Below are 22,751 nucleotides of genomic sequence, written 5' to 3' on the forward strand. Positions count from 1 at the left end.
CTTCTTAATCAATTACAATATAGAATTTTATAATATTGCTCTTTACTAGAGAATTGGCTGACTACAATATTATAATTTTTAAATTTCCAATTTTAGTTAATGTAAATTTCATCAAATTTGCTATTCTTTTTACCTAATAACGCTTTGGCTTTGGATGCTATAATGGACTAAAAATTATGCTTTTCTGTTTTATATACATATAAAAAGCTGAACGTGTTGTGCATGTTTTACACAGTACTCTCTGTCATACATAATCAAGAGAGTTAAAACTCTTATTTGAAGTATTTTTTGGCTTACATTTCCAATGCCTTTAAGAATTTAACAGGACAGAAAACACTTTTATGACTGTACTTACAGAAAAAGGATGCATACGAGAAATGTGGACTGCAAAATTTCATCACATTTATTTTCTAATTTATTTTCAAGTTTGCAATGAGATTTAACCACATAGGAAAATCTTAGAAAATTAAAGATATCAGGAAGGTTTAAAGGCTTAAGTTAAACTGAACAAAAATTGTAAATGTCACTAACCCAAAGCATGCACTGCTCCTCTATGGTTGCTGGAACTCTTGCTTGTTTTAACCACGGGGACAGCATTTTCTTTGAACTGCAGCTCACAAAAATTTTCAAGAAATTTTGCCATTTCTTCTGTAACAGTATCCAGGTAAGTTTCTTTAATGAATTTCACTGTTGAAGATGGAGATAAAATTTCACAGAGTATGTTAAAATCCTCTTTTAGCATTGAGTATAACTTAAGCATTGTATTTTGATATCCGTGAGCTATTATGTCTAAATTTGAATCTTTGCCGTAAGAAGGAAAGAGGTTCTGCAGAAGTTTAGCCAACATTTTATGCTGTATATTTTTGTACTTGATTATAACTTCCAATTCTGGATAAAGAAACAAGAGTTGTTGCAGGCAATGACTTTTCAATAAAATGTTTTGCTGTGAATTGTTTATTTCATCGTGGCTTTGCAACTTCCTCACTAAGAAGCGTCGGAGATGCAGTCTGACATCGTCCCACATAGACTTCACGTCCACAGAGGGCTGATCCGCAACACAGGGGAGAGGAGTCCGAGAGAGGGAGCGGACAGACGCCCCGCTCAGAGTCGATGGGGACGAGAGGCTGCTTTGGCAGGAGAGATCCCAGAGTAAATCGAGTATCATTTCTTCTTGATTTTGTTCGTTCTTCAACAAATTTTGCTGATAAAATAACAGCATTAGAAATGTGATAAGTCTAACTGTAACAGGAAAAAAATGATTTCTATAGTTACATCAAATTTCATGATACTTTACTTCAATTTAGAATTAATACTATGAGGCTCCTCAAGATTTCTTCTTTTTTTTTATGGTTTGTTTTGTATTTGAAATTTAATCAACTCAAATATCTTAGAATACTAGGTTTTATGGTCTGTTAAATTTTGTAAAGCCCCTCTGATTAACTATCTTTTCAACTAGAATTTCAGACATAGAGTCACTCTCGTTGTTACCCACCCCTGACAGAATCCAAACTGGAGGAAAGATGCAGCTTAAAAATTCCAAATACAAAACTATAGTGAAACATATATTGAAATGTATTCCTAAGACAAAATGAATTCAAGATTCTGCCCCTAATTAATTCCTGGTAGACTATTTTCATGCCTGAATAAGTATACTTATTACTCTAATATAAAACCCCAAATGATAATACAATGTGTTAAAATTATTCTAGAATAGAGATCGTTAAATATAGTATGTGCCTAGGGGTTACTAATAGCTATTATCCTGAGAAATAAAATTTAATACATTGAAAAATTTTGACTTTCCTTTGGATTCCTTTTTGAGAATCATGTTAAAGATTTTACTATGAAAATTAATATTTCACTTCTCATCAAAGAAATAACTAACTTAAAATGGGGGAAAGATACTCTCACAATCATAGCCCAAAAGATGATATGAAATTATTCCTTTCTACTGCTGTCCTGACAGAAAACAATGGTAGGTGTATAATCATGGACAGTAAGGAGAAAAAAATTACTTTTTTCTTGGACTTTGAATCCTACACACACATTCTCCTTACATGCTGGCTTTCCTAATTATGTCAGTTTCAGCTAATACTGAAGTTAGTTTATATTGTATAAGCTGAAACAAGATGACCACAAGAGAAACAGAAGCACTGGCACCCAATGTGCACATAGTGTGTCACTACAGGAAAAGCAGTTTTCTATCCACTGTCTAGTTTATTCATAATGAGAACATTTTGCCATAGATTTTTTTTAAAACCCAATTTAAAATAGGGGCCCTAAAGTGAAGCATGCGTCAGTGAATTTTCAGAGGTCACATACAACAAGGCACAGAACTAAGAGCTGGTCCCAGGCTTCACTCTCTGCCTTCTTTCTCCTGCCCCCAAGAGAGCCACAAAGTACATGGGACCTTTCTATAGCTGCTTTCTCCAGCCCTTCCCATGTTTAGTTCTTCTGACATTTTTGGAAAAGAAATCTTAGATGAAGTCCGGGACCCCTCAGCGTTTTGATAAACTGTATAAGGCAAATAAGTCATGTTAGTCCCTCACTCAGCCTTGGATGTCTTGTAAGTCAGTCAATAGCTGTAAATTTTTGATCAAACAAAGAATAATCGATTCCAGAGGTTTAAAATATGTGCTCAGTATGATTACTTAAATTTTGAAAATAACTTCAGTATAATTGCCATAATCAGAACCTGTTTTTTTTATTTGAATACCTAATTAATAAAAAAATTCCTATGGAAAAAATAGATATAAGAAAAATGCCATCAAGATTGACATTTTAGCATGTAGAAACTTGATAATAAGGTCATTTTAATCTGTACTGTTTTAATAATGTGGTTTCTTCCTTAAAACAACATGATCAATTATGTAAAAAAAGCCTAGGTCTGGAACAAGTCTATCAGTCTAATGAATTTGAGCAAAACTAAGGTGCCCTTTGTCCTGTGGTGAATAGAGAATGACTTTAGTGTGACAGATTAAGAGATAATTAAAAGCTTTTGCTTTTAATTAAAAGAGAAAGCATTATTACATCAATATTAATGAAATTCAATACACGACTCTTAATAAAAATTAAAGGAATAACTATATCCATGTATATGGATTGATTCTTCAAGGCTCCACCTTCAGGATATAACGGGTGAGGGGATTTTCTTAAAAGAATAAGGCTTCAGGGCACACAGTCCTTCCTTTGTCCTCATTACTTTGTAAACATTAAAGGGACATCTGTAACAATAACGACAGCCAAAAACTATTTTAATCTGATTCTGTCATCCTAAGCCATCTACAACCTCAAGATATTTTCCACATCTGCCTGAGTCAATGTTTGATGTTTAGACAAAAACAGTGCCTTTTTTTTTTTTCATAAATTAAATTAAAACCATAGCTATAGAGATACTGCTAACAACTGGGCTCTTTAGGATTCTGTTTTTGCAAACTAGGTACCTTGTAGATACAGGTGTGATAAAATAACTGTTTTATTGAAGGTTACAAAAACTTCTCCAACATAGAGGGTGGTCAATATCAAAGAATGATCAATGTAACAATTTTCCATCAAGGAACAGTGGTTTTATCTAAATTGCCACCTTGTTGAGTAAGAACTGAGTATGACTGCACATGGGGAATACAGAGCCAAGGCCACTTAATAGAATCGATGGAGATCTTATTAGGCTTAATAATGAGCATAGACAAAGAGAACAGTTGTGAAGGGTAGAAAATATAATGAATATGAACTTCTCTGGGAGACAGCTGTGGTACACATCAATACATTTTGTAGTATTGATGGGGTAATCTATCATACCACAAATTATATAGAAATTATAGTATGTAGTCTCTGTTTATATACAATTTCTTTTTATTGATAAAAACCATAGTAAAAAATAAAAACAGTGTAATAATTTTCCATCATGAATAGTAGTTTTGCATAAATTGCTACCTTGTTGAATAAGCTCCCTGGAATCTATTGGGAATATAAGAGCAAAACAAAAAGTACAAACCCCTAGATATGGCAGGCTAATATGGTGACTAAAATCAATATTTACATATAGAAATTAAATGAATTGCATTCTATCTTCACCCACCCCATCCCATTATAAAACAAGGATTCTTTTTTTACCAGTGTTTTGAGGAATTCTATCATCTCTCCCTGGGAAATGGAAGGTGACATGGATACATTATAATTACATTTAGTTAGCCATTCAAAGCAGTCAGTTGTTGTTTGCAGCTGCACATCTGGGCACTGTTTGTTAGCTTCAGACTGTATTTCTTTAATGCAATGTTCTAAGCTATAAAACAAGAAGAAAAAAATATTTTGGTAGAGAGTAGATAATGGCTCCATCTTATAATATGTCAGGCCCTGAAGTTATATGTGATAGATGGTCAGGTATAATTTACAAAATTGAAAAACATTCATATAATATGAAAATAATAAAAAAAAGACTATACATTTACATTCATGGTTGAAAACAGTTCAAAATTTTGGCAAGTAAAATATGCAATAGAGGAAATATAAAATAACTACTCAGATATGAATCAGAAATTCTTTCATGTTGAAACAAAAATCATAGAAGCAATGTCATATTTGCCCTCTCGATAGACAATAGATGAACTGTAAAAATCAGAAACATACATTATTTACTAAGAGGCAAACATAAATTATGGAAAATTCCAATCAATGGAATATTAAGAAGTCATGAGGTAGTTACAAAGAACTCGTAATTTTATTTTATTTTTTTTTGAGACAGAATCTCACTATGTTCTCGGTAGAGTGCTGTGGCATCACAGCTCACAGCAACCTCAAACTCTTGGGCTTAAGCAATTCTCTTGCCTCAGCCTTCCAAGTAGCTGGGACCACAGGCGCCCACCACAGTGCTCCACTATTTTGTTTTTTGTTGTTATCATTGTTGTTTAGCAGACCTGGGCCAGGCTGGAACCCACCAGCCCCTGTGTAGGTGGCTGGCGTCCTAACCACTGAACTATGGGCACTGAGCCAGCACTTGTAATTTTAAAAGCTGTAAAGGATACAAGCTATACATAAAATATTACTAAAGCTAAATAGCTTTTCCTGCTATCCAACTCAACTCCAAAAACAAACATAAAAATATACTAAAATGTGCAAATAAAGAAAAGACTGGAAGGAAATGAAGCAGATGGTTAATAGCAATTACATTTGGGTGATTTAAATAGGTAGGTTTTTAATTTTACTTTCTATTTTTCTAAATGCTTACTAGGTATAGGATGAAATGTCTCACTTAGAAAAAAGATAAGAATAGATAAAATATATCCAATTGAATCTTACAATATGTATCTGTTTTAAAAATTCCATTTAAGGTAACCTTAGCTCTGACGGTGTAAAATAACGGATATACTATGTTATTTTAACTTCCATATACAATTCTGCATGATTATAAATCTTTGTGGAAAATGATCATATTTATGATTATAAATCTTTGTGGAAACTGATGACCTTTAGCAGAGTGCCATCTGAAACCACGTGGATATGACATATTACTACCACCTGATGGCAGCACGTCTAAACTTCAAGGAAGCTTATAAACAGGCAATTTCCTTTGAAACTGAACCATCGCACCCAAAATTGACAGCTATACATTTGTCTCTTAATAGTAACTTTACCTATTACTACAAGGTAAAGTTTTTGTTTTGAAAATATAATTGCTATTAATTATAGGTTCCATATGATAGAACCACGCAGGTTTTAAAATCAAGCTCTGATTATTAAAAGTGAGGACATAGGAAAGACTCTTCAAATATTAATCAGGTGTGGGTTGCCTATAAAATGTACACTGTAAATTTAACTTTTTAGACTTCTGAGCATGTGTGCATTCAAACTAAATTACCTTGAAACAAATGCATTCTGAGAATCAAAGAGCCTTTTCATGAACATAAAGAACTTAAAAGAAAAACAATACCCTCCTCTGGCCATGGGCCACTTAATTTCCTGAAGGGACTATCTTATTCAGGAACACCGGTTCTAAGTCTGACCAGAGACTGGCAAGTATTTCCTTAACTTACCTAAGCACTTCTATGTACTGAGAAACACAACACCTGCCTAAGTGTACACCTTGGCTCTAGGGACCCTTTATCAAAGGTTTTTATTGTAGCATCCTCATGTGCCCCATTCAGTGAAACCTAATAGATTACAGCAATGCGAATTGGAAAAGCTCAGCAGCTAGTCTGCCTAAATCTGTTTCAATCAGGAATCAAATTTTAGGCTAATCTGTAACATCTGAATCTGGGTAGAGGCCAATAACTACAATTTATAAATAGGGTAAAGCCTTTAGAGGGCTAGATATTTTAGTAATTTGTCCAAACACTGACAAAGAAATTGGATAGTTGCATTTCAGAGGACCTCCCTCACTGATAGTTACAAACTAAGATAGTGGAGTTTCCTTTTAAAATCATTTTGTCACAAATTTTAAATGTCAGAGCTTGTTATCCACACCTGATTTTGTTTTTAGTTGGCTAAATATCTTATTGTTCTGCTAGTCACCACTGTCTATACATCTTGATCTAAAAACTTAATCAAGGCAGTGCCTGTGGCTCAGTGAGTAGGGCACTGGCCCCATATACTGAAAGTGGCGGGTTCGAACCCGGCCCTGGGTAAACTGCAACAAAAAAAAAATAGCCAGACATTGTGGCGGGTGACTGTAATCCCAGCTACTTGGGAGACTGAGGCAAAAGAGTTGCCTAAGTCTAAGAGCTAGAGGATGCCACAGCACTCTACCAAGGGCAACAAAGTGAGACTCTGTCTCTAAAATAAATAAATAAATAAAATAAAATAAAAACATAATCATTTGAAGCCCAGAGATTTCTTGTCCAATTATTATACAAAGGAAATACTTTCAAAGTTCAAGATGTCAGTTTGGAATGTAATCTGACAATTGAGGTCAAACTTAAATTAGAAATTATTTCCAACATGTAACATGTAACATTTCTGATGGGAATGATAATCCAGGATTGGAAGAATTCTATATATCATTAGACTTTAGATGATACGACGTCTTTGTCCAAGTTTTCTGTAATAACATGGTACTTGATATTATTTGGGTTTAAATGTCTTCTGTTTATAAACTGATTCAAATTTTCTTCAGAGGCAAAGTCAATCATGAAAAAATAATCAAAATAATCCAACAAATAGAAGTCTAATTAGAAGTCTAATTTACTATTAGTTCCCAAACATTAGAGCAAAAAAGAGTCTAAAAATACTAGTAAACTTTATTTCCTAAATAGTTTAAATACCCTAACTTAGCATATTAGTTGGCTACGCAGAAACATCTTTATTTGTATATTAAAGCACTGAACATATCTGAATGTCCATCAACAGGAGAATATTTAAATGATTGAATAGTTCAGTTATCGGAAAACTGTCATGAAAATAAATGAAGTAGGATTACATTTATTGGCATCAATGAATCTAACAAAATGTTGAGGGGGAACTGTACACCACACAATACTATTCACACAATTGTTTAAAAACATGTCGTATAACCCGAGGTAGTAAAAGTGTAAGGAAATTCACCTCAATTATCGACATCACTCTTGGGCAGGGTGGGTTGGAAGTGGACTGAGATTGGGGATAGGTGAAGAGAGCTTTAGCTGTACAAGTAATGTTTTATTTCTTAAACTGGACGGTGGGCACAAAGTATTTATCATAGTAGTCTTTATGCCTTTTCATATGTCTCAGCATTTCTTAATAAATTTGAACTCCAATGTTCTTTAATTGTAATGACTTTGAATTATTCAAGTTAATGATGTGTTCAAGTGGGTATATTACTGTGAGGCTGTACCTATATCAATTTATAAACTGTTTTTAAAATGCAGTATGGAGTATGCTTTGTAAAAGGAATCTATGGAAATTTTCTCGTTCAACATTCATTTCTAGATTCCCTGATTATAAAAATTGCTTATTGAATGAAGGCATTATATTTGATAAACATTAGCTGAATATTAAGTATGTGGTAGGCAGTGTGATGTATTATTAGAGATTCAAACATGAATAAGACATTGTAACAGCCCTAAAGAAATTCTGTCTTGGGAGAGAGACCTGTAAATAAATAGCTACAATACAGTAAGACTCAATCGGAGGTGTGCACAATGTGCTGAGGGCACTCACAGGAGGGAACCACTAAAAGCACCTATGGGAGTTGTTAAAAGGCTCTTCCTTGTAGAAAAGAAGATTATATGCAAGGATATTGATGGCTTAAGAAAATTTATGGAATCACTGTACTTAAAATTCGTTGACACCTCACCCCTGAGAATTTAGTGCTCATCATCTCACCTCATTGCCCTCTTGCTTTAAAATTATATTTATGTGGATAGGAAAAAATATGAATTTATTTTTACGGCCAGAACTACACTCACACATGTATGAGTGTGTAGGTATATATGCACTCTCTGACTTACAAAAAGATTTAGATGTCCTACAGTTAAACAGACCACACTAAGTAACAATAGCAGCCCAAGAGCTGTTTAACAGTGGGGGTAGGGAAAAAATTGAGAAAAATTAAAGAAAATAATTATGATATAAAATCTTAAAACTTAGCTTATTATAGAAGATCTTGCAAGATTTAAGACGATCTTTATTATTCAGCCACAAAACAGTTTAAAAAGAAATGAGCCATTGCTAAAAATTACTAGAACTTTCTTAATGTAAAGGTTGTAGTAAACACTTATCTGTGCTTTCGTTAAATGTTAGAATTTTTTTAATTTTAATTTTTTAAATCGGGGTGGAAGTGTCGCTTCAGAGTGTGAAGACTGTTTTTTTGAGTATGGAATACAACAGATATACTGATGTAGCTCTCCAAAACATTAAACACAATTTTAGAAAGCTTTTATGTTTTGATGCTCTTACTCATACTTTAACCTTCAAGTGTAAGTTAGGTTTAAGGAAAAAAAGTTTTTTCAACTTGTTACATTCATAATTCAATTCTCTTACATTTCTGTGCTTTTTTAGTTTAAAAGCACAATGAAATAGTTATGATTATATAGAATTTTCTAGTTTTTAGATAAGCACAATTTATCTAACTAGACTGCTAAAAATCCTTGGAATTAGCAGGTAATTAACACAGGGAAGATGGTTATGTATCAAAACTAGTAACTTGCAATTAAACTGTAAGTCAGTCATGAATTGAAAACTTGTCTTCCTGAAACAAAGACATTTCTGGATAATATTTATCTTTCTTTTTTTAGAGACAGAGTCTCACTTTGTCACCCTCAGTAGAGTGTGGTGGCGTCACTGCTCACAGCAACCTCCAGCTCTTGGGGCTTAGGCGATTCTCTTGCTCAGCCTCCTCAGTAGCTGGGACTACAGGTGCCCACCACATGTCCAGCTATCTTTTTTTTTTTCATTGCAGTTTGGCTGGGGCCAGGTTTGAACCCGCCACCCTTGGTATATGGGGCCGGCGCCCTACTCACTGAGCCACAGGCATCACCTTTTGAAAGGTAAAAGAAGTATTCCTGAAAAACTACTGCAATGGCCAAAAAGTATAAGAAATTTAACATTTATGCTGAACTGTTTTCTATTTCACCAGAGGTTTTAGTCATTTCAGGAAAAAGCACCCTTGACACCAAATCCTGTTAACATTATCTCTTTAAATCTTTCTCATATATAACCTTCCCTTTCCATTCCTTTTATGAAAGATTTGGCTCAGGCCCTTATCATATCTCATCTGGACTACGTATATTAATAGCCTCTCAGATTCTTGTCTATTGTTAAGCCGCTCAATATTAATACACCAGCCCAATACTAATCGACTCTTCACAGCATGAAAAGAAATTGTAGCGTTCAGGCCTCTCTGTTGATTTGCTCCTTTGTATCACCAATCCTGCCATAAAACCTTTTTAGAGAGGCTCTTGTACAGTTTAGAATTCAGGAGTGTTCAACCTTTTTTTTTTCTCTGCCACATGTTTGGAAGAATAAGAATTGTCTCGTGCCATACATTAAACACACAAACACTAAGGAAAGTTGATTAGCAGAAAAAGGACCCCTGCACACTTCTCATGATATCCAACATCACAGATAAGCATCAAAAGTCCTCACAGAATCAGCATGTGACTTGCGGGCCAATGGGTGGACACCCCTGATTGCTTCAAGAAAGTTCAGGCCAGACATAGTGGCTTATACCTGTAATCTTAGTACTCTCGGAGGCTGAGGCCAGTGGACTGCTTGATTGAGCTCAGGAGTTTGAGACCAACCTGAGCAAGAGCAAGAATCCTGAGCAAGGGTAAGACCCCTGTCTCTATTAAATGTAGAAAAACTAGCCAGGTGTTATGGTGGGCACCTGTAGTCCCAGATATTCAGGAGGCTGAGGCAGGAGATTACTTGAGCCCAGGAGTTTGAGATTGCTCTGAGCTATGACGGCCACTGCACTCTCCCCAGGGCAACAGAGTGAGACTCTGTTTCAAAAAAAAAAAAGTTCAAACCCAGTGTTGGCCTGTGTCAACCCCAAAAGTCTAAAGCATTTTCTTTTTATTATTTTATTTTATTTTAGAGACAAAGTCTCACTTTATTACCCTCGGTAGCGTGCTATGGCATCACAGCTCACAGCAACCGCCAACTCCTAGGCTTAGGCAAATCTCTTGCCTCAGACTCCTGAGTAGCTGGGACTACAGGCACCCGCCACAATGCCCAGCTATTTTTTTGTTGCAGTTTGGCAGGGCCACGTTCGAACCTGCCACCCTTGGTATATGGGGCCGGGGCCTTACCCACTGAGCCACAAGTGCTGCCCAGTCTAAAACATTTTCAAAAGAGTCAACTAATTGTGAAATGCTCCCCAGAGTTCTGTCAGTGGTGGAGCAGACCAGCTCCAGCTCCGGCAGAACAGAGTGAGCTGGACGCACAAGGGTAAGCCTGGCATTTTATCCCCACACACAGTTAGAGCTCTTCTTCTCTCTCCTAAATTTATATTTGACTTGAATCATTTTTTATAAGGTGTAATAAGAGCCAGACAGAAGTGGCACAGAACTATGTTAATAATATAAAGACAATTTTCTAGACATGTTCTATAGGGATGTAAGAACTTTATAGTTTATAACATGACAAGAATTAGTAAATGTCCTCACTTCTAAAATATTTTATCTATAAAGGCTTCCTCAGTCATTTTAGCACAATTTACTAAAGTCAGAATGTAGTTGATCTCAATAGAATCATACAAACTGAAATCAGGAGGAGAACAGTGTTGTGGAGGGGTCCTGTACCTCCAGACAAAGCATTTACTGTCTGTTGCTCCGATTCCCTTCCTAAGAAAGAGAGAGGGAAAAAAAGAGAGGGCAAAAGCATCAGTTATAAAGAGAATCAGAGAGCTCTGGGAACACATCTAGTCTACGCCTTGATCACTTATTGTCCTGATAAAATCAGTCCTTAAACCAGACAACAGATTTGCCTGTGCATTACACAAAGAGGGTTTTAATAAAACCTCAGGGCGGGGTGTGAGGCTATACATACAGCATGTGTTGTCATGTGCTGCCCATGGCAGAGGAGACACCTGCAGCCCTGCTGGACAACAATTTACAACAGCTAACTGTACAGCTTCTAGGAATGATCACATAAACACAATCTCATGAGGATGGAAGGACACCCTCATGTGTGCCCGTACAGTAATTGCAGAAAGACTGCAAATAATATAAATGCTCATGAAGACTGAGCATTTGCTTAACAAATTCTTGTACACTCATACAAACAAATTTTTTTTTAAATGAGTCTGGATTATGTGGAGATTTTGAAAGAATATACTAGGTAAAAAAATCTCACAGCACATGCATGTATTTTTCACACATTCCCATTTGTGAAAAAAATGTATTTTGGAGTGCATACATGTATGTGTAAGTACAGGATAACTCTAGCAGTCATACAATTTATCAAGATCAGGCATCCTCAAACTACAGCTCGCAGGCCACATGCAGCCCATCTAGGACATTTATCTGGCCCACCAGGTGTTTTTGCCCCCACTGCCTGTTCTGCTTAGCAGCTGACTCGTCCCGGGGCCTGCAGTCTGGCCCTCTAACGGTCTGAGGGACAGTGAACTAGCCCCTGTTTAAAAAGTTTGAGAATCGGGCGGCGCCTGTGGCTTAAGGAGTAGGGCACCAGCCCCATGTGCCGGACATGGTGAGTTCAAACCCAGCCCCAGCCAAAAATGGAAAAAAAAAAAAAAAGTTTGAGGACCCCTGATCAAGATAGTTCCCCTGAAGAACAAGACAAGGAGCGGGGAAACTTTCCTCATCTCTGCTCTTCCTTACTATTTAAAATTTTAGTATGAGTATGTATTACTTTTATAAAAATGCAAAAATACTTAAAGAAAAGGAAAATGCATTTGAAGGCAGGTTCTCCCATCATGTTCTACTCACTTAAATTCACACTGGTTTAAGGTAAAGCAAATACAATAGGTGTCTAACAAACATGCCTAACATCTGTTTATTGACTGTCTTCTAGCCTACTACATACAAGGACTGTTTAAGGCAGTGAAACATATAGTGATAGACAGTATCTTTAAAGTAGAAATAGGCTCAGCGCCTGTGGCTCAAGTGGCTAAGGCGCCAGCCACATACACCTAAGGCAGTGGGTTCGAATCCAGCCTGGGAATATATATATCCCCTAATAAGCAGGGTTAAATTCATAGAAACCATTTAGCCAATATTGTCTCATAATATAGAGTTAACAGTGCCCTCCCTCCTCCACCTCCAGTAGTAATACAGACGGCATCATTCCTAGTAGCACTTCCTGATTTTTCTTTAGATTAAAAGAAACCTTCATCCTGTATTGGTAACAGCAAAACTTACTTCCTGAAATATACACAGAGGTTGTCTGGAATTAGAAAACAGAAAAGTAAAATAAACTCTTAAGATATTCAACTGGATTTCTTCTTTTCCGACAAAAACACCAAAGGGTAGATGACGCCGGTGCAGCGGGAGGGCCTGGAGGCCCCGGGGGCCCTGGAATGGGAGGCCGTGGTGGTTTCCGTGGAGGCTTCAGCAGCGGCATTTGAGGCCAGGGTCACAGCCATGGTCGGGGTCAGGCCGAGGCCACGGAGCTCGCGGAGGCAAGGCTGAGGACGAAGAGTGGATGCCCATCACCAAGCTGGGCTGCCTGGTCAAGGACATGAAGATCAAATCCCTGGAGGAGATCTATCTTTTCTCTCTGCCCATTAAGGAATCTGAGATCATTGATTTTTTCTTGGGGGCATCTCTTAAGGATGAGGTTTTGAAGATTATACCAGTGCAAAAACAGACTCGCGCTGGCCAGCGGACCAGGTTCAAGGCGTTTGTTGCCATTGGGGACTACAGTGGTCATGTCGGCCTGGGTGTTAAGTGTTCCAAGGAAGTAGCCACTGTTATCCAAGGGGCCGTCATCCTGGCCAAGCTCTCTATTGTCCCAGTGTGGAGAGGTTACTGGGGGAATAAGATCCGCAAGCCTCACACTGTTCCTTGCAAGGTGACAGGTCGCTGTGGCTCTGTGCTGGTACATCTCATCCCTGCTCCTAGAGGAACTGGCATTGTCTTAGCGCTGGTGCCTAAGAAGCTGCTAATGATGGCTGGGATCAATGACTGCTACACTTCAGCCAGGGGCTGTACTGCCACCCTGGGCAACTTTGCCACGGCCACTTTTGATGCCATTTCCAAGACCTATAGCTATCTCACTCCTGATCTCTGGAAAGCAACAGTGTTCACCAGGTCTCCTTACCAAGAATTCACTGACCATCTTGTCAGGACCCAGGCCCCAGCTGTGGCTACAACATAGGGTTTTTATACAAGAATAAAGTGAATTAAGTCTGTTAAAAAAAAAAAAAGATATTCAACTGGACATTAAGAGGGAAAAAGTCATCCTATGTCTTACTGTGAGTCTGTCTACACTTCAATATCTGTTTAAATTAATAATAACTTCTAGTCAACTAAAAATAATTTTAGTGTTATGTGCCATTTTCAGTTACTGAAGTAACTGAATCTGTTGGTTATAACATTCACAGCATTTCTCTTTGGCAGATAATCTACCCTCGTATTACCAATTTTGCTATGTGTTCAAAATAAAGGATACACCATCACTGATTTCTCCTGTCAGACCCATGAGTCACTCAGCTCTGACTTGAATGAAAATTAGGATATAAAAGTGAAAATGGTCTGAGAGAATGACAGCCACTCCTGAAGGGTAAGTGAAGGTTCAGTGACCTCTGGGCACACTGGTCCATTCTGGTGAATCACTGCTTTGGGGAGGCGACAGGCCCTGTGGCTCATAAAACCTGACGATATTAAGAAGAGGGAAAGAATTCACAGTAGATGTCAGGGTCACTGCTAGAAATACAACTTTAAAAATTCAAGTGTAAGGGAAAATACTATATTTAAAAAAGAATTACTAATGTTTCTTTTTCTTTTTAAATTGAGGAAAATTCATACCATACAGATGTTCATTACTTATTCAATGTATACCACTGGGAGATAAATAGAACTGTTAGAATACAAAAATGCCCAGGGTAATTCAACTACTGCAGTGTAAGTGTGGCATAACTGATTCGTCATGACATACAATTTTCTAAAAGCTATTCTGTTAGGAGGCAATAAATGAGTGCATAAATGATTTACACTCTTCTGAACCACAGTTATTATTCAGGATTTTATTTTTAAAAAATATACACCCTATAGTATTATGTTTATTCTCTTGAGTATAATAAAAACATAATTGAATTTGATGAAAAATAGACTTGTTTCTAAATGTAGCATACAGCACATACAGCTACTTCCTTATTTTATCCCTTGTGAAGATCAATGGTCACTTGAGGTGGTTCTGCTCTAGGTTCCTTCTAATATATGGGCAATAAAATACTTTTAATTTAAAAATTATACCCTTATATTCCATACTATATTTTCTTTTTAGTACTAACATCTGAGTTTTGACCTAATAATAATTTATGAATACAAAATACAGTATTATAATCACTGTTTTATTTTAAATATGATTCCGTACTGACCAGGTAGGACAGGAAATTAAACATAGATCCTTTGTAAATAAAACTGAAGTAGTCTATAATATAAACATCAGTGACTTGTTTTGTTTTGATGCCATTGTGATGAAAAAACTTTACTTTTTAAGGAATATTTCAATTTTTTAAAACATAAGCATCCCTAGAATTTAGGTAAATGAGTTATTATGCTATTTAAGTGAGTACTGTTTTCATTTGTATAAAGTTCTTTTGGACTAGAGATGGTGTCATGCAATATATAAACATATAATATAAAAGTTAGATAAATATATAATTACACTAAGGTTTAGTATAGTTATTTCATATTTATATAAGTATCAAATATACATACACTTAGACAATATGGTTAAGTCATATATACGCTATCTTTTAAAATATGTACTACATATGGACATATGTATAAGGGCAAATATAAATCAAAAACAAGAGGTTCACTTACTCCTGTTGAAAATGAGGGAAATGCTTTCCCTTCTCTCCTTTTTCTTAGAGCATTTACCCTAGAAAACTTGTAATCATAAGTACTTTTTCATCTTTTTGACATGTATCCCTTGAAAGACTAGATAGACCTTTTGTCATCAGGCCTTCTGCACCTTTATGGCCCAGGCATGTCCTTCTGGAGAACCTGAGAGCTATCTTTTTGAAATGTAAACATCAAGGGAGGTCATTCCCCAATCTCTCAGTTCCCCTGGGAGAGTAAAAGCCTAACTTCAGGGGCATCTTGTCCAATTTTCAAAATTACCTTCTGTCATAAAGATATAAGAAGTTTATTTCTCCTCGGGATAAAGACAATTAGCTAACACAGGTGGTCTCCCTAATTACCACAGTGAAATTAGGATGAACTATGTGTGACAAAATGTGCTGTCCAGTCTTAGCAAATGTTTATCTTGACAATGTGAAATGTAATGGGGTTGCTATCTGCTTGGCTATGTGAGGGTGAGATTCCTTTCTTACTCTGCAGTCTCTTAAGGGATTGCCTGGGATGCGTATCATACTCTTGTTTAATGCTTATCCAGTAATAAAAGTGTGTTCTTTCTCCACTACCTTCATGGACAGGATATTTGGGATGGGAAAAGATTTTGTCTTTCAGTATAACTCCCAACAATATGCTGTCTTTTTAATTTATTTATGCCCATTGTTAAACTACTTCCAAGCAAAACAGGATGAAGGGTATTAGAGGAACATTTTATTTGCTTGGTTTGGTTTCTTTGAAAATTCCCTATAACTAAACAGTAAATTTTTTAAAAAGGAAATGTTATGTATCACATGCAATAGAAATTTTTACTGTGGTTCCACAGTATAGGCAAAATGCTCATATGCCTCTGGCCAAAAAAGCCATTTGAGAGAGAGCAGTGAAAAGATTTTGTGCAGGCATACTTGTAAGAAACTGAGGCAGAATCCCATGTGGCCAGGTTGGTTGTGAGCCTAACATGACCAAGGCTTCAGCAGGAATAGCATTTACTGCGTTAAGGAATTAAGGTTGACTTTATAAGGCCAACAAAAAAGCCCTTTGGAAAACTGGCCAGATACCATCAGTAACCTTTCCTGATCTGTGGTAAGTAATAAAGGTCGCTTGCTGACAGGTCCAGAATAGAAATGTGCTCATGGACCTCAAGAGAAGAGGAATTTACCCAATGCATACAGGTATCTAATGGCACAGCCTGAAAATTCCTTACAAAAGTATCCAGCAAAACCCCCCTGACTTAAGGCCTACATGGGAGCAGAGGTTTGCACACACATTCCTGTATGCCCAAGAAGTTTCTTTATGCCTTGGTAAAAGATCCGAAGTAACAGCCTCCAAACGGCAAGGCCAGCAAGGGCAGGTATTCAATCTACCTTGTTCCTCCATAGCCTCAGGCTTCATCAGATAAGAACAAAGAAGTAATGGCTAACAACATGTTCTCCATTAAGTTATGTTAAATTGGGTTATGTTGATAGGGTTATGTCAAAAGGTGTATGTTGCGTGGTTTATTGGAAGCTAATCACAAGGTAGTCACATGATGTTTAAATGGATCAATGAGGTCATTGCTGTATTGTGCCCATGTACAAAATTCCCTATATAAACCAACTGAAAATAAAGAAGCTCGCCATTTTGCCTGAGTGAGCAGATGGTCACCTTTATTTAAAATACAATTCCAATAAGCGTGCTTATTCTCCACTACATCGCTTTTCCGTGAGACCCATATGGCCACACACAGTGAAAACCTATAGGAAGTGAATTACAACTTTTGAACAAAAGGATTCAAACAAGTGAACTGCTTGATTATAGGGCCCACCAATATACATGAAGATAATGTCCTTTCTATTGAGGATCATGTATCAGCAAGAAACTACTTAGCTGTCCCTGATTCCTCCATTTTTTAGAAACATGACCTTTTGGGTAGGTAATTAAGACTGACTTGGTAAAGCGATTCTCTATGGATTCCCTAGCCTCCTACTTAATTGAGAAGGAGTCTTAAAATGATAAACATTATGCAAAGAAAAAAATTTATTTTTAATGTTCTCTTTTCAGCAAATCAAGAAACCATGGCCTTATAATACCTTATATTTTACTACCTTAGTTTCAAAGTTTTAATTTCTATGCTTATCCTTCAAAGGAGAATGCTGAACTCTAAACATATAATGAAAATCCAAGACATTGATACTGGCAAGCTCTAAGAAATTATCAGCAACAATCGGTAAACTTTAATTAGCCTGCTTAAGATAGTGCTTATAGATTCTTGTCTTAAAATATTAATCAGATAAAGATAACCATGTTAAATTTTAAGGAGGGGTTCTAACCAATATTTTTCAGAAAAGTTAATGATAATTAATACTTAAAATTATTTAAGAGCAGGAAACAGTAAATTTCAAGTAAATGAAATGTGAAAACAGCTTACTTTAAATAATTAGCAATATTTACCTTTTAGCATTTTGTTCAATCTTTTCATCAATGTCACTGAAGATCTGATCAAACTCCAAGTCTCCAGGAAATGAGTTTAACAAACAACATAGGTCAAATGAATTATGTGAATATTCATCATCCCAAGCCATTCTAAGGAACAAGAATAAAGAATAAAACATGTCAGTTCTCCCAAAATGGAGGAAGGGAGAAACTCACCTCAAGTTGTGATACCAAACCAAAAGTCATAATTCTCATTTATAGGCACAAGGAAATCTAGCAGTGGGAGAACTGGGGCATTATAGAGTTAAGTAGAGTGTTTTGTTATTTAAATTTCATGAGGTGTGACCTAATTTTCACCCTTCTCTATGGTTTGAAAGCTGAACAAAGCGGCAGCCCTCAGAAAATACTAAAGCATCCTGCCACTCCTCACTGTTACCAAGAATCGCAAAGCAAATCACAAAGCACAGACTGCTGGAACCAGAGTAGGTGTGGCAAGAACTCAACACCTCCTTTTACCCTTCTCAGTATTCTGACCTGGAAACTGTGGCCTCAGATTTTTCAAAGCCTCCCTCATCTGGGGCTATAATAGGTGAAGACAAAATCTCCCCTGAGCTCCTCTAGCGCCCATCGACAATTGAATGAAAACTGCGGGATATGCTACTCTTTCTTGAGGACCACGTGCTTTCCCACTATCGAAGCTTCATTCATTCACTCACTCATTCATCTTTTACATGTTCATTGAATGTTTGACAGGTAACAGACATTGCTGCAGCGGCAGGGATACAGCTGAAATAAGTTAAAGTTCCTGCCCTAACGGAGTTTTTATTCCAGTGGGGAAGACAAATTTTAAAAACACAAAAACATGTATTTTATCAAAGACTACATCATGAGAAGTGCTCTGAAGACAAGTCAAACAGAGCAATGGAGAGTGATGAAGCTGGGGTGGGGTACGAGCTAATGTACTCAGGAATATCAGGGAAGGTCTCTCTGAGGAAGTGACAAGAAGTGAAGAAGCTGTGGGAGAAGAAATATGTGGAAAAGATGAATTAGCCTCTTCATTGCGTTTGCCAAGAAGTGACTCTTGTCACATCTACTCATCTTTCACTGCTGAAACTCCTCACACAACCTGACCTGGATGCAAAGGCGGCTGGCAATGCTATCACAGGCTAGGCAGCTGATTCCAGGACACCCGGCACTATGGATGGAGATCGTTAACTTCTGGGAGGCAGCTGTTTGGTCATTGCCATTCACTGGGTTAACCTCAATTTTTCTCTTTCATGCTACTGATTTGCCTAAAATGTCTGGATCCTTGGTTGTCTGGTCTTATTTATCACCAAAAGACTAGGTTGATACATTTGGTATCTAGCAAGGCTTTTCTCTACTACTATAAGAGTTATTTTATCCAAAAGGTTTCTCCATCCAGAGCAGGAAGGTTGATTCAGACACTGTGTGAACAGATGGCACATAGCTATGGGTAGGCTTCTCTTCAGAATTTGTGAACAGAAGCAAGCACATAACTGATGATGTGAACAAGTGACTGAGAATAACTCATGGCTCGATTGGAATAATTTGGTCTTTTTCACGTTGGCGTAGATCTATTTGTTTCCTTTCAAGGCCTCGGCAGAGGTCCGTAAGTAACCTGGACTCTGTTGTGCTCTGTGGTTTCATACCCATGCCATTCTCCCTAACCACCTAGATTTTCAAATTTGCTTACAAAACACTTGAAGGAAGCACATGCTATAGCATAATAGAGAAGGAGCCGACTTGTTCAGCTGCTCTTTAGCTCCTTACCCCATGATGACTACCCTGTAGCCTACTTCACTTTTCAATTTTTCTCTGAAGTTGACCTAACTCCAGAAGGTGGCTCCTGCCACACACCACAGCAATTTCTTCTATGTGGCATTGAGTGTGCCTTCCAGGTCTCCAGTTTCTTTATTGGTCTATACCTCTCTACTTTCTCTCTTCCAAAAACATCCCAATAGAACATCATATTTCTTTTAGGGTTGTGAAAATGCAAAAAATTATGAGTCTTTAAACGTTTAAAATTTGATGTAGAATCTTTTCAAATACGTGTGGTAGAGACCAACTACTTATTTGATACACAAATGTTTTCAAATGACAATTCTGGCAAATTAAATATAAAATTAAATAATATAAAGTCATAAGCCCCATAGAATGCTTATGGACAACATTGGTCCTATAAGAAATTCTTATGAAGTAGTGTAGTGATTATCTATCTATCTACTGTGTTCTGCTTTTCTCTTCTACATATAAGCAAACTATATATACTGTAAATGTTAAATTTATACTGTACTTATAGTATTTAAATATTATTATCTATTTATAAAATTATTTTAGAGGGAAAACAATATTTTAGTAAATAACATAGATTACAGGAGTTAAATCTAACTTTAAACATTGTTTTCCTAGTATAATACAGAAAATCAAGACTATTTAATAGGATACAGTTCTAAAAATTAGCCCCTCAGGACTTATGGACTTAGCATTCAGTTTTAACCAAGTAGTAGTACATTTCAGTGTCTATGACAAGTAATCACAGATATTTCCCAGGCTGCAGTGCCATGGCTTCATAGCTAATAGCAACCTCCTGTGTTCACGTGATTCCCCTGCCTCAGCCTCCTAAGTAGCTGGGACTTCAGGTGCCCTCCACAATGCCTGCCTAATTTTTCTATCTTTAGTAGAGATCAGTTATCACTCTTGCTCAGGCTGGTTTTGAACTCCTGAGCTCAAGCAATCCACTTGCCTTGGCCTCCCAGAGTGCTGGGATTACGGGCTTGAGCCACCTCACCCAGCCAGTTTACTTACATTCTAAAAGTAGGAATGTCAAGGGCCATTTCACAACATTCTTGTTTCCTTAACATACATAAAGTTCCCTTTTAAGGCAACAGAAGGCTGTCTAGTTTTTTCTCTCCTAAATAAATCATTTTTCTTCACTTTTAAAATTATTCCCAAAAATTACCTAAAGCTTTCCCATTTGTAATTATAGGACTAATATTTGCATTTATTACATAATTTGTATGTTGTAGGAAATACTGAATATATTTTTTCATCAGCATTTCCTACAGTTACATACCACTTTTGATTTTAGAGAACGGATTCTTGAAGCTAGTGCTGATAGATAGAACAGTCTCACCCTGTATGATTTTACTTAAATAGAACATGAAAATACAAGGGACACGTTATAACTAGCCATGCAACAGAGTAGTTTGACCCTATTTATTCAAGACACTTAGAAAAATAGTTTGAGTATATTGAAGGAAAAATATGAAGAGTTTTTATTTTTAAATTTCTTTCAAAATAGATATAGCCAAATGTGTAAATAATTATCATATTACTAAAGAATGTTGAACTATACAGCCTATCAATGCCTAACTATTACTACTTTAGAAGTTAATAATTTTGTATTTTATATCTTAGAAGAAAGGTTGGCAATTAGTCTTCATCTGGTATTGCTAAAAGGTTATAGTTTTAAGACAATACAGTTTAAGAAATATAAATATTATGTATAAATTAGGATTCTCCACGTAATATCTACTATTTGTAAGACAGATTTCATATATAGTACCTTCCTTAATTCTTATAAGATACCATATTTTGCCATGAATAATGCATAATTTTTACCCAAATTTTTGAGGGAAAAATAAAGATGCACATTCTATAGGGTAATTTCTGTATCTTTATAAATGTCTAAGTGTAGTTTCTATATCTATATAATGTATAAATGTTTAATTGACTATTTATGCTTATGTGTTGAAAGTGTAACTCTAAAAAGCAATAAAGAGATTCGTATTCAAAATAATATCCCAGAATATGGTAATCGGTTTTGTTGAACCTATGATAAACTTGCAAGGAAAGCATTCTCACCAATGAAGACCAGGACTAGCAAGTTAACTGATACTTTTACAAAAATTATTGGAAAATTCCTTGAAAAATGTCAAAATGGTTTTTGCACATTGCAAATTTTAAGCTATAGTTAATAACTTATGAAGAGAAAAGGTTTAAGCATGAGAACATGAACAGAACTTGCCCCAAAACTTCCAGCAGCCTATGAGAATCAAGTTTTGGAATGTTATTCTTATGCTATTAATCTTTGAAAGACTTAAAACTTCCAGCTGCTCCCAAGATACCAATACAGATGAGGTCTCACTCACATTTGATGTACCATGCAACAGAACTGTGGATGTCAGGGTAGAGACTATGCATGGCTGTTAAAACTAGTGGACATGAGAAAACTGTTGATCCAGACCACTGTGCAGATGACACAAAGTCACCACCTATGGTCATCTTTTACTAAAGATAAGATTCCAAGTGGAGTTACTGTCCACCTGCATGGAAAAAGATAGATGAACAAAAAAGGAATAAAAATGGGATTTAACAAAGTCTGGTCCTCAAGGATTGGAGATTACTTAAGAAACAGCTTTACTTATTTATGATCACTTCATAGCCCATGTTATACAAAGTGCAAAAACAATTGCTGTGGACTTGAAAACCCAACCTGCTGTGATACCTGGTGGGCCAACCAGACAACTTCATATGTCAGTATACAAGCCCCTTAAGGCTCTAATAAAGAAAGAGTGGACATCAAGGATGCAGCCAGCTGGTAATGATTTAACACTCATAGACAGAGTCGAGAAAACATCTATCACTCAGGTTTGTGACTGGATCCTAAGATTGTGGAACAGTGTCAAGAAAAATGGTTGTGAAATCCCTTAAAAAATGTAGCACCATTAGCGAGAAGAAGACGAGTGATCCCATCTCAGGATGGGCAAGGGACTTGAAGAGAAATTTCTCCAAAGAAGAACGGCGTACGGCCTACAGATATATGAAAAAATGCTCACCATCCTTAATCATCAGAGAAATGCAAAT

General features: G+C 36.5%; 1 protein-coding gene and 1 pseudogene across 2 annotated transcripts; one reads left to right on the plus strand and one right to left on the minus strand.

Moving 5' to 3' along the window:
• Positions 1 to 235: 235 nt before the first annotated feature.
• Positions 236 to 18,013, minus strand: KIAA0825 (KIAA0825 ortholog). The gene is made up of 3 exons (XM_023510944.1): positions 17,883 to 18,013; positions 4,114 to 4,282; positions 236 to 1,201 (listed from the first exon to the last, which is right to left on the minus strand). The coding sequence occupies exons 1-3, from the start codon at positions 18,011 to 18,013 to the stop codon at positions 527 to 529; spliced, it is 975 nt and encodes a 324-aa protein (XP_023366712.1). The 3' UTR covers positions 236 to 526.
• On the plus strand, positions 4,373 to 13,749 carry LOC105886614 (annotated as a pseudogene). The gene is made up of 2 exons (XR_001161086.1): positions 4,373 to 4,380; positions 12,898 to 13,749. The product of XR_001161086.1 is annotated as a 40S ribosomal protein S2 pseudogene (transcript).
• Positions 18,014 to 22,751: the final 4,738 nt, after the last annotated feature.

This window comes from Otolemur garnettii, unplaced genomic scaffold, assembly GCF_000181295.1.
Source record: "Otolemur garnettii isolate 467f Iridium unplaced genomic scaffold, OtoGar3 scaffold00017, whole genome shotgun sequence".
Lineage (NCBI taxonomy): Eukaryota > Metazoa > Chordata > Mammalia > Primates > Galagidae > Otolemur > Otolemur garnettii.

Coding starts and splice junctions, on each gene's coding strand:
- KIAA0825 (XM_023510944.1), bottom strand. CDS start 18,013: ATGGCTTGGGATGATGAATATTCACATAATTCATTTGACCTATGTTGT. Junction 4,283..17,882: donor ATTGAACAAAATGCTAAAAG/GTAAATATTGCT, acceptor CTTGTTTTATAG/CTTAGAACATTGCATTAAAG. Junction 1,202..4,113: donor TAGAATTCCTCAAAACACTG/GTAAAAAAAGAA, acceptor TTATTTTATCAG/CAAAATTTGTTGAAGAACGA.